The 12,377-nt window shown below is 39.3% G+C and overlaps 1 protein-coding gene across 1 annotated transcript in view; it reads left to right on the top strand.

Moving 5' to 3' along the window:
- The window catches only part of Catsperb (cation channel sperm associated auxiliary subunit beta), a 160,687-nt gene extending 150,868 nt beyond the window's left edge, over window positions 1-9,819 (top strand). The window contains exons 24-27 of the mRNA XM_028888308.2: window positions 5,068-5,203; window positions 8,495-8,595; window positions 9,165-9,239; window positions 9,524-9,819. Of these exons, the coding sequence (XP_028744141.1) occupies window positions 5,068-5,203; window positions 8,495-8,595; window positions 9,165-9,239; window positions 9,524-9,700 (489 nt within the window). The 3' untranslated portion in view covers window positions 9,701-9,819. The remainder of the gene's footprint in view (window positions 1-5,067; window positions 5,204-8,494; window positions 8,596-9,164; window positions 9,240-9,523) is intronic.
- Window positions 9,820-12,377: the final 2,558 nt, after the last annotated feature.

Genomic DNA, 12,377 nt, shown 5'->3' with positions numbered 1-12,377 from the left:
GTATTTCCTTCTTTAAGTTGGGAAAATTTTCTTGCATGATTTTTTAAAATATATTTTCTGTGCATTTGAGTAGATATTCTTCTCCTTCTTCTATCCATATTATTCTTAGGTTTGGCCTTTTCAGGTTGTTCTAGATTTCCTGGACATTTTGTGTTATGACTTTTTTGGCTTCTGTGTTTCTTTGACTGACAAATCTATTTCCTCTATTGTATCCTCTACACCAGAGATTCTTTCTTCCAATGCTTGTATTCTGTTGCTGATGCTTGCATCTGTGTTTCTTGTTCATTTACTCAGATTTTCTATTTCCAGAATTCTTTCTATTTGTGTCTTCTTCATTGTTTCTATTTCACTTTTCAGTTCTTACTGTTTTCTTCACATGTTTAATTGGTTTTTCATGGTTTTCTTTGCTTTCTTTATGGGATTTATTGATTTCTTCCAATTTGTTATTCATCGTTTCCTCAGTTTCTTTATTGATTTCTTCCAATTTTTTGTTTTTCTTTTCCTTAATTTCTTTAAGGGAATTTTTCATTTCTGTTTTAAAGGCCTCTAGCATCTCCATGAAGTTATATTTAAGGTCACTTTCTTCTCCTTTTCTACATTGTGATGTTCAGGTCTTGCTATTGTAGGAGGGCTAGGTTCTGGTGATGCCATATTGTTCATTATGTTGTTGTATGCATTTTTGCACTGACATCTACCCATCTCTTCCTCTAATAGGTGTAAGAGGTACTTGTGTCTTAGTGAGCTGCTATTTGTCCACTCTGTGCTTGCTGTGTCTGTGTCTCAGGGGGCCCCTATGGGACCAATCTTAGCTCTTAGTCTAATTGGAGCTGGCAGGTTCTGTATCTCATAGAGCTGCTTTTGGTTCAATCCAAGCTAGCTGATTCTTTGACTCAGGGAGCTGCTCTTGGTCTTATCAAGGCTCTTGGTCCAGTCAGAGCTGGTGGATCTGTGTCTCAGGAAGCCTCTCTTCGTTCAATGAGAACTGGCAGATTCTCTGTCTCAAGAAGCCACTAGTGTCTCAGGAGGATGGGTATTGAGGTAGGGCATAGGTCTTGTAGATTGCTTGGTTCAATGGGGGGTTTTGGTAGGGAAGTCTGCCTGCAGTAATCTTCCCTGCTGGCTGACAACTCAGGCAGAGATGGTTGGGGATTCCTGAGGACTGGCTGTGTCCCAGGGCCTGGGTCCTAGAGGCAGGACTCTTTGGGTAGAAGAGTCACTCACCTCTTGGTCCAATTAGAGTTGGTGGATTCCTTATCTCAGGAAGTTACTAGGTAGCAGGCAGATGGGTGTTGGGGTAGGGTGTGGGTCTTGTAGCTGGAAGGGTCCACTAGGGGGTTTCGGTGGTGGGCCTGGCCACAGGAGTTTTCCCTGCTGGCTGGCATCTGGGGCAGAGATGGGTCAGGTTATTGTTTTTTTACATCTGAGTAATACTCCATTGTGTAAATGTACTACATTTTCCTTATACATTCTTCAGGTAAACCATACTGTTAACAGGCACCAAAGCTGGGTTTGAATGCTGAATCCAGAGCCTGAGTTACCAAGTATGTGTGAGAGAGTGTGACAAGCAGAGACATGGGGTAAGGTATAAAAGAGACAGGAAAGACTCCATTGATTGAGGGCCACATAGGATATGATTTAGCCAAAATAGTTCAAATTTCTTCATAGTAATCATTGTGAAAAAGGAAAACAAAAAGTTATGAGTTTCAATATATATGATGGCACACATCTGTAATCTCAGCATCTGGGAATATGAGACAGGGGATTGCTAGAAGTTCGAAGCCTGCATAGGCTAACTAGTGAGCTACAGTCCAGCATAGACTACATTGCAAGACCCTGTCTTAAAAGAATTCCCTTTGAAAAAAGTTGTTTGGGAGATTTCTAGATGAGATGACAGACTAGAAAATACCTCTTGTGGCCTAGTTAAGGGGAAGAGTCAGCAAGAGAAATATTAGACTAAGACTAAATACTAGACGAAGAGAAAAACAAAAAAAGTTCTGAAAATTCACAAAGCACACCTGAAAACTACCAAGAAAAAGATGAGCGAGAGATACAGTGTAAAGAAGCCAAGTCACATGCAGATCCAACTATGGCTTCTCAGCAGGGAGGGAGGGGACAGAAGTCTCATTTAAAAGTGGTATGGGAAATTGAACCCTCAAATGACAGCTAAACAAATCCAGTCATTACACTCAGTTCTAGGAAAATGGAAACAGGAGGACCAAGAGTTGAAGGCCAGCCTTGGCTACATAGCAAGTTCAAGGCTAGCCTTGTCTATATAAGACTGTATCTTTTTTGTTGTTGTTGTTGTTTTTCTTTTTTTTTTCTTTGTTTTGTTTTTCGAGACAGGGTTTCTCTGTGTAGTTTTGCGCCTTTCCTGGATCTCACTCTCTGTAAACCAGGCTGGCCTTGAACTCACAAAGATCTGCCTGCCTCTGCCTTCCAAGTGCTGGGATTAAAGGCGTGTGCCAGCACCTCCCGGCGACTGTTTGTATCTTTAAAGAGTGTGAGGAAGACTGAGATTTAGCTCAATGGTAGAGTGCCTGTTTAACATGTACAAAGTATTGGGTTTCTTGGTACATGCCTTTAATCTCTGCACTTGGGAGGCAGAGGCAGGCATATTTCTGAGAGTCTATGGCCAGTGTGGTCTATATAACAAGTCCCAGGCCATATAGAACTACATAGAGAGAACCTGTCTCAAATAAATGAATATAATGGGGGATGGTCTAGGAAGTGGCTAAGTCAATAAACTTTTCCTTGCAAGCACCCACTTAAAAAAGTCCTAGGCATGAGGGCACTCACCTGTCAAGACAGACACAGGAGGCTCCCAGAGCCTTGCTGGCCAGCTAGTCTAACCAAATCACTGATGCCCAGGTTCAATCAGAGACCCTTCCTCAAAAATAATATAAGAGGTGTTTGTGGATAACGCTGGACCTTGACTCTGCCATCCACACAGAGACACCTGCAGAAAAGTGCACAAATATATAAACACATATACATATGAACACACAAAGATGTTTTGTTTTGTTTGAGATAAGCTTTCATTGCACAGTTCTGGTTTATTATACCAATGATAAACTTTCTGAGAAAAAAAGTCCTATTTATAGTATCTGAAGGAACAAAGAAGGGGGAGGGATGGAAAGAGGTATTGATGGAGGGAGAAAGGAAGGGAGGGAGGGAGAGAGAAAGGAGGAAGGAAGGAAGGAAACTTAACCTAAGAAGTTAAAGAAGTCTTAATTAAAAACTTATAAGACAATGAAGACTGAAACTGAAGAAGACACCAGAAGATGGAAGTGTCTCTCATGCTCATGAACTGATGTGATTCATGTATTGAAATGGCTCTTGCCCAAAGTAGTCTACAAATTCAATGTAGTCCCCATCAGATTCCAGTGACATTCTTTACAAAAGTAGGAAACAATACAAAAATCCATAGGTAAGCTGAAACATTCTCGAATAGCCACAGGCACCTTAAGCATAAAGAGCAGTGATGAAGAGATCATAATGCCTCATCTCAATTTATATTAAAATCAGTACTAATGAGGTGGCTCAGTGGACAGGGGCATCTGTTGAGTTTGTCACCAAGGCTGACAAGCTGAGTTCAGTCTGTGGGATCCACCAGGTAGAAAGAAAGATTTACTTCTCCAAGTTATCCTCTGACCTTCACATGCCCTATGTGACACTTGAGCACTTGGGCACTTGCACACACAATTAATAATAATAATAATAATAATAATAATAATAATAGTAATCAATTAATTTAACTCAATGTAATTGTTAAGAACCGTGTGACCTAGATGTACCACACCTGGATATAAACCCAAAGAACTTGGTCACTATACCACCAGAGATGCATGCACAAGCATGTTTATTGCTGCAATATTCACAATAACTAAGAAATGAAACAATCGACACATGGATAAACAATATGTTGTGCTATGGGATGTCTTTCTGAATGCTGTGAATATGTGTCGCTCCTATTGGCTAATAAATAAAGCTGTTTTGGCCTATGGCAAGGCAGCTTAGAGGCAGGTGGGAAAACCAAGGAGAGAGACAGGAAGACAAAGATGGAAAGGGGACATGCTAGCCAGCCACCCAAGGAGCAAGATGCCAGCAGAGCAGTAAAGCCACAGAACATGTGGCAAAACATAGATTAGTAGAAATGAGTTAATTTAATATATAAGACCTAGCTAGCAGTTAATTAATATTAAGCCTCTGAGTAATTACTTTATTAAGTGGCTGTGGAACCGCAGACCAGGCAGGACCAGAGAAGCCTTCCAGCTACAAAGTTGTACAAGTATATTTTTCAGTTATAAAGAAACATTAAATCATGACATTTGCAGGAAGATGGACAGTACTGGAAATGATTATGTTAAGTAAAGTAAGTCCCGCTTAGAAGAGAAGTGCTATGTTTTTCCTCATACAAAGACTCCACACTTAAATTTATATTGGGGGAATAGAAAGTAGAATAGAGACCACACAAGAGGAGGAAGAGATCTTAAATGGGGTGTTTAAGAGAATTTATGTGACCTAAAAGCAGAAGAGAAGTCAGGTGGTGGTGTCACACACCTTTAATCCTAGTGCTCTAGAGGCAGAGGCAGGTTTATATCTGTGAGTTTGAGGCCAGCCTGGTCTACAGAATGAGTTCCAGGACAGCCAAGGCTACACAGACAAACCCTGTCTGGAAAAATAAAGAAAAAGCAGAAGAGAAGTCTGTCTGGAAAGAAGAAGGGGACCTGCAAGAGGAGTGAAGAAAAAAAAAACACCTAAAGTATAATGACTTTATTTACTCCATGATAAATATATATAGAAAATTCCATAATGACACCTATCACTTTGTATGCTAACTTTATAAACATTGTTTCTAAAAGTTGTGAATCTCATTACCATGTTTGCTGCCTTGGAATGTATGGATTATGTTGTCGTAGACTGTTTTCATGTCTGAAATGCAGAGACACTAAGAAGCACTCCTCTTAGAATAGCCAAGATTTTGTGAAAATGCCATTCATTACTTGATGAGGATTAGTAGTATTGAGTTTTCCAGACTTATATGCATTCATGGAATTTATATTTTAGGTTCATCGTTTCAAGTTTCCAGTCATACAATACCCAGTTGCTTTGGAAATTTTCACTGAAAAAGAAAAATTCGCAGTGGAACCTCCATATTTGGTTACCATGACTGAAGTGAATATGAGGCAAAACTGGCAACTAAGTATGGTTTTCTGTCTCCTATGCTTATCTCACAAGCCATTATATCATTAGTGCGTTTTTAAATGAGTGGACTACAAAGCCTGTTCACAGGAAAAATAGCCAGGAGTTTTGTAGAAAAGAATTTGAATCATTGGCATGTTGACATTTACCTCCATCATCTCATTTTATGTTCTCATCACTTCCAGTATCCTGGATTCAGTGGTATAAGGCCACATTTTTTTATTTGAACTGCAGGGCTGAAGAGAATACTCAGTGCTTAAAAGAGTAAACTGCTCTTGCAGAGGACCCATGTCAAGCAGATTACATAACTGTAACTCCAGCTCCAGTGCATCTTACGCCTATATATCTGCAGGAGCCTGTACATACCCATATACAAACATAATTACAGATAAATCTCTGGGACGGGAGAGATAGCTCAGTAGTTATAAGCACTGGCTGTGCTTTCAGAGGACCTGGGTTCAATTCCCATCATCCACATGACAGCTCACAACTGTCTGTAACACCAGTTCCAGGGGATCTGAAACCTTCAGACCAATGCACATAAAATGAAATTAAATAAATTTAAAAAATAATTCTCGAACAAATAATTTGTAGCATAAAATGAATCTGAAAGTCCTGTTGTGGATTAGTAGTGACAATGATGAAGTTTGTGCGGTGTACCAGTTGAGTGTCTTTATTATTTACTAGGACAACAGTTATCTAAATGTTCTAGGTGTTGCCAGATATCCTGTAGGATACTTCTAATTATGTAAGGGAAGTTTGGTGACTATGTTTTTTAGCTGAATGTGGTACTGTGTAGCGGTAATCCCAGTACCTAGCAGGTAGAGGCAGGCATTCAAGGACAGTTTCAATTTTATAGTGAGATGTGACCAACTTGGGCTACATGAGACAGTGTCCCAAAAAGAAGAAAGAACGGAAAGAAAGTGTGGCTTTTTATGGTAAAGAGCTGAAAAGAGACAGACATATTTTACAATACAAAAGGAAATTTACTTAAATTCAGTTTTACTTCAAAATACAACATTTAGTTATATATTTTGTGCTTGTTCATGTGTGAATATTTTCAGGTGATAGATAGATAGATAGATAGATAGATAGATAGATAGATAGATAGATAGATAGATAGATAGATAGATAGATAGATAGATAGATGATAGATAGATAGATAGATAGATAGATAGATAGATAGATAGATAGATTGACAGACAGGCACACAGACAGACAGATATGTAAGGGCTGGGCCTGTAGCTCAGTGGTAGAATGCTTGCCTAGAATGTTTGCAGCCTTAGGTTCAATCCCCATTGGTGTCCCACAGTAAGACAGGGAGGTGGCAGATAGGTCTGGTGAAGTGGGTAGATGAAGTTAATTGGAATTTTGATTAATCATCACTGTATTACTGAGTTTGCAGACATTTGGTAGTCAGTGAGTCTTACTCTGATAGATTTAATTTTTGTTCTTTTTCTCTTTAATGTTTTTCTCTTTCCCCAGCCTGATCAGTTTCCCATCCCTCCTCTCCTCTCAGTCGCTCCTCACATGATCCCCTCTTCCCCCACCATCCACTCTTTCTCCATTCTCTTCAGAAATGTTAGTCTGCAAATTTAATACCTTCTTGAAGTGAAAACTCAAGGAAAGAAAGTAAAACTCCCATATTCCTTGATTAATATTTATAGTTTCTGTGGTATACTGGTGGCTCTTACCAGGTTTGGAGCATTGACTTTTACATTTGGAAGCATTTTACAAGCTGACTCTGAAACTATTAAGTTAGCCATGGTGAGAATATTCCTAATGGAAATTAGCTAAGGAGACAGTCAGGGCTTGAGTTATTCATGTTAGCTCCTCTCATCATTATACCACGAGAATTGATAACACGTACATCGGTTCACTTGTTTAGAAAGAATGACAAGGTAGGTGGGAAGAGCTGCTTACTTCTCCTGGAGAACCCTCAAGTGATCCTATGGTGCAACTCCACTGCCATCTTAGGAAAGTCATTTGCCTACCACTATGAAAAACACAAACCATGACATGTCAGGATTGGTTTCTCATGAGTCAGAGGCTAGAAGGAACTCAGAGTACAGCTAGGTAGTCAGACACTCTCTCCTTCTTGAGGAGGGCACTGGAGCAATGGGAGGCAGTCAGTCTAATCTCCCTGAAGAGAAGTGAGGATGAAGTTTAGTGGTAGAGTGCTTTCTAGTGTGAACAAGGCACTGGGGTTCAATACCCAGTACCAGAAAATTTATTATGTTTTTCTGAATATGGGTGTTTTTGCTACATGTCTGTGCATTACTTGCATGCCTGGTACACTCAGAGGCCAGAAGAGGCCATCTAGAACTAGAGTCACAGATGATTGTGAGTTGCTACATGGCTGCTGGGAATCAAACCCAGGTCCTCTACAAGAGCAGCCCATGCTCTTAACCACTCAACCATCTCTCCAGCCTCTAAATACCAGATACTTTTTAAAAATGAAAATAGGAAATTCTCCCTGGAGCCCATACCCACACTTGAGTGTATCTTATTTTCTGTAACTCTTTGAGATGTCCATACCCATGATCTGGGGTATACAGTTTGCTTTCCTCTGAGTGTCTCTTTTTCTCTCTTAGCTCTTCTGCTTAAGCATTCTTTAGTAAAATGCAACTCTAAAGGTACTTACAAAGTCAGCCAAAATTAAGAGCATGAGTTAACTTTGCAATGTGACACTGTAAATGTAATTATTAAATAAGTCTTATTAAATAAGTCTTATTTAATAATAAACATTCTTATTAAATAAGAATTACAGAGCCAAATAAGGAGTTAAAAGCCCAAGAGGTCAGAGCACTAGCAAATAGCCTTAAGCTTTCCAGCTGCTGCCTTCCTTCCCATGAGAAAAGAGAGCTACTTCCTGTGTGTCTGTATTTTTTATTGACTTTCTGTTCGGCTTTCTCATGGGTTCTAAACGCAACCACATGTCTTCTTCTTCACTTCCTGTCTATACAGACCTCCAGGTCTCTATGGTTGGTTCTTGGATCGAAGGCATATGTCACCAAACAGGCTATGTCGTTGAATACACAGACTCTGCCTGCCATGTGATCAGATTAAGTGTGTGTGCTACCACTGCCAGACTTCTGCTAAATGGCTTGCTGTTAGCTCTGACCCCCAGGCAACTTTATTATTTAACATACAAATAAAATCACATTTCAGCCCAAATAAAATATCACCATATTACACAATAGAAAATTTCATTGTTCTTTACTATCTATAACAACTTTTAGGTAAAATATGAAAATGTAAGTGTGCTTTAAATGTATTTCATATATTTCAGAACACAATATGCCAGAAAACGTTAAGAAAATGAAGGATTACTTAGAGCCACTGCTTAAGACTTCAGTGTATAATCCTTTAGGTCTCAACATAAGTATAAGGGTGAGTTGACAGCTTTTAATTTTTACCATGTAGAGTTTAGAGTTAAACATGTATGCTAAAGGAAGACTTGACCTTTAGATGTTGGTGATTGGTGGGAAGAGCAGCTTTAGATATATAAAAAGGGTTTCTTTTTTTATTCCCTGGTTGTCTTATTTCTAAAGGAATCTGAATGCTGAACAGAACATTAATTGACTATTTTCTAAGAGATAGGTCAGATCAATTGGCTAAAGGGAAGCAGAAAAGTTGTTTCTAAAAGTTGGGGTCACAGGGATACCTAAAGCACAGGTAAGTGTGAAAAAGAGTGAAAATGCAGAGATATGTTAAAACCACATATATGAAGGCTAACTCAAAGTGTTCATGAAAGCCAAATTGTTTTACGTTTTAGTATCAATCTGAAAATAAAACTACATCATTGAGTTCCTGTTTTAATACCTCTTCATTTTACACATGATGTTCATGTCAGAATCCTTGACACTCTTTATAAATGACATCTATGAATGTGGCTCCCATCGATATTTTTGTTTAAGGAACACACACATTGATAATGACCATCTGTGTTTGTTCCACAGGGCTCTGAGCTGTTTCACTTCAAGGTGTCTGTGGTGCCTGGGGTCAGCTTTTGTAACTTAGAAGAAGAATTTCAGGTACAGTAAATGCATAAAGTATGGAATGGGATAATGACTGGGAAAATGGCACAGCATTTGTCAATCCAAGTTATGGATAAGGATGAAAACATGGGTAGAATTTGTGTGCCAAGTCCGGCTTGGCCAGACTGTGGCCAAGAATGAGAGTGTGGATGGTAGAGGATGCTAAATGTCCACAGAATTCTGGGTAGAATTCTTCTGTGTGGTTTATTGTGGTATCACAATGACCAGTATTTTACATTACCGCATCCAGAAAACGTAACCACTTTGCTTTTTCTTTTCAGATTTATGTCGATGAAGTACCGTTGCCTTTTCCAGGACATATGCTAATTGCTGTTGCAACATCTGTAGTTCTAGGGGGATTAATTTTTGTAGCATTTATATTCCAAATGCATAACATCCACCTATGGACAGCATTCTGTAGATACCTTAAAGAGAGACTGCAAACCCATCAACTATAAGTATCAGCTCAGAAGGGAAAGTTTAGATAGTGAACAAATGATAATTATATCTATTTCCTAGTTCTACTAAACATGTCCATACAATATATTTATATTTTATAAATGCACATTAGGCACAATGCTATTGAGTTATACTATTATAATTCTAGTAGCTCCAATTTCCATTTTCTTATTTTTAATACATAGAAAATTACTTTAGCATTTACATGGTTTTCTTTTTTTTAGATTGTTTTGGAAAATATAAAATGATAATCAATTCTCTGCGCAATGGGTTTTCTTCCTTATTCAGCTCATATGGTCTAGAGTTCATTATGTAGAGCTAGGTTCTAGATAGAATAGTGGTACAATGAAGGTACCATTACACCGTGGGAATCAGACATGGAGAGACTAATCAGTGGATGTTTTCAGAGCCTTGTAGGAAATAAAAAAGAAGAAGTCATTTCAGTTTTTTAAAGAAGGCCAAATGGTTTGTGGTACCTAATAAGAGGGGACGATGACTCCATCATGGAGTACTCAAAGAATATAGTGGTTGAGCCGGGTGTTAGTTTCAAACATGCAGCGTACAGAACTCCAAAGGATATGCTTCTGTGTGCTTCTGGTTCTGTGTGCTTCTGGTAAACTTGTCCCCAGGATCCAGAAAGTGATGGCTACACCCAGGTATCAGGCCTGGCACACATGGCAGAGGTTTGTGAGGGAGGACAGTGCTATGGATTCATTTGGGCATGGAGGAGGAACAGGGTGAACTACTCAGAAATGGTCAGCCCCTCAGGAACTGTAGAGTTTAAGTTCAGGAGCATTCCCTTTTTTTATAATCACCTCTCACTAAGCAAAATAAGATTACCATGAATGAGAAGAGGTCTCAGAGCCCCAAGAGTCATGGGCACTTAGTAGGAAGAAAAGCTTAAGGAGTCTTGGGGCTGGAGTGATGGCTCAGTGGCTTAGAGCACTTGTTGCTCTTGCGGAGGGTGTGGGTTGAATTTCAGCACCCGTGTGGTAGCTCACAATCATCTGGTTCTTCTCTGCTCTAAGCATACATAACTGCTTGCCTCAGCTATGTTTTCTTATCACTGTGACCGGATACCTGACATAAATAAAGAAAGGAAGAAAAACTTCCTCAGGCTCACAGTTCCCTAGAGTAGTCGAGCATGTTAGAAAAAACATAGTAGTGAAATGAGCTCCTCTCCCATGTTGGCTGGAGAATAAAGCAGCTGGTCCTATCAACAGATGTGTAACAGAAAGTTAACCACAAGTGTGGTCTATCTATAACCTTATACTGTGTCCACCATTTGTGCCCTGTGTCCAAACATTTCCTCTGCTCCCAAAACAATGTCAGCAGCTGGAGACCAGGTTATCAACTAGAGGCCTGTGAGTGACCTTCAAAACACAATCCAAATCATCACTAAGTAACTGAATAGCCCCATTTGGTCTGAACTATGCTATGTTTTTTTTATCACTTTTGCTAACATGCTCATTTGCATTGGACAATCACGTAGAACCATCCTGCTACTGGATACATACCATGTTTTGAGATATTCCCAGAATCCATCATAGTAAGTTTATTTAATTTTCCCTCACCTGTATGGTCACATAATACATGGAATCCCAGCACTCAAGAGGCTAAAACAGGAAGATTTGGTGACAGCCTGGACTATACAATAAGCCCCTGTCTCAAAACAAAGCAAAACAAAAGAAAAAGAAAAGAAAAAAGAAAAAAGTTGTTATTTTTTTAACTTTTCCCTGACCTAGTTTTTCTCATTTCTTTTTATATATTCTGGTACCTGTCATTGAACACTCTCAGAATCTAATGCCATCACTATTTTCTTCTCTTGCCAGTACATGCTGACATAGTTTTTGTAAAACAGGTATTTGACAGAGAATTTATATTGTGGTGGTTTGAAAGAAAATGGCCTCCAAAAGGAGTGGCACTATTAGGAGGTGTGGCTATGTTGGAGTAGGTGTGGCCTTGTTGGAGGAAATGTGTCACTGTGGAGACAGGCTTTGAGGGCTCTTATATGCCCAAGCCATGCCCAGTGAGATAGAATACTTCCTGTTGCCTGCAAGATGTAGGACTCTTAGCTACTTCTCCACCGTATCTGTCAGAATGCCACCATGTCCCAGCATGATGATAATGGACTGAACCTCTGAACTATAAGTGAGCTACCCCAATTAAATGTTCCCTTTATAACAGTTGCTGTGGTCATGATATCTCTTCACAGCAATAGGAACCCTAACTAAGGGAAAAGTTGGTACCAGGGACTGGAGTATTTCTAGAATAGGCCTAACTATAGTTTTGTTTGGAGGAATTTGGACTTTGGTACTTTGACTTAGGAAAGCAGTGGAATGCTTTAAGCACTGCTTAACAGGCCATATTAGTAGGAGCATGGAGGAGAGTGATGCTAAGAATTATTTGAGCTGTTGGGAGCTCACCCAAGTGGTTTCAAAGGAGAAGAATTTTAGGATGTTGCCTATAGATTGTTCTGGTGATATTTTGGTGAAGAGTTTGGCTACTTTTTGCCTTTGTTCGAAGATTTGAAAACTTTTGGATTAATTCCGTTGGCAGAAGAAATCTCAAAACAGCCTAGTATAGACTCTGCCATGTGATTATTAATGTTAATTCTGATGAGGATTTATAATGAAAAAGAGCAAGCTGAGCAAATGAAAATATAAAATGTATAGA

Source organism: Peromyscus leucopus, chromosome 14 (assembly GCF_004664715.2).
Source record: "Peromyscus leucopus breed LL Stock chromosome 14, UCI_PerLeu_2.1, whole genome shotgun sequence".
Lineage (NCBI taxonomy): Eukaryota > Metazoa > Chordata > Mammalia > Rodentia > Cricetidae > Peromyscus > Peromyscus leucopus.
The sequence above is the reverse complement of the archived record's forward strand: the minus strand, read 5'-3'. Positions and strand labels throughout refer to the sequence as shown.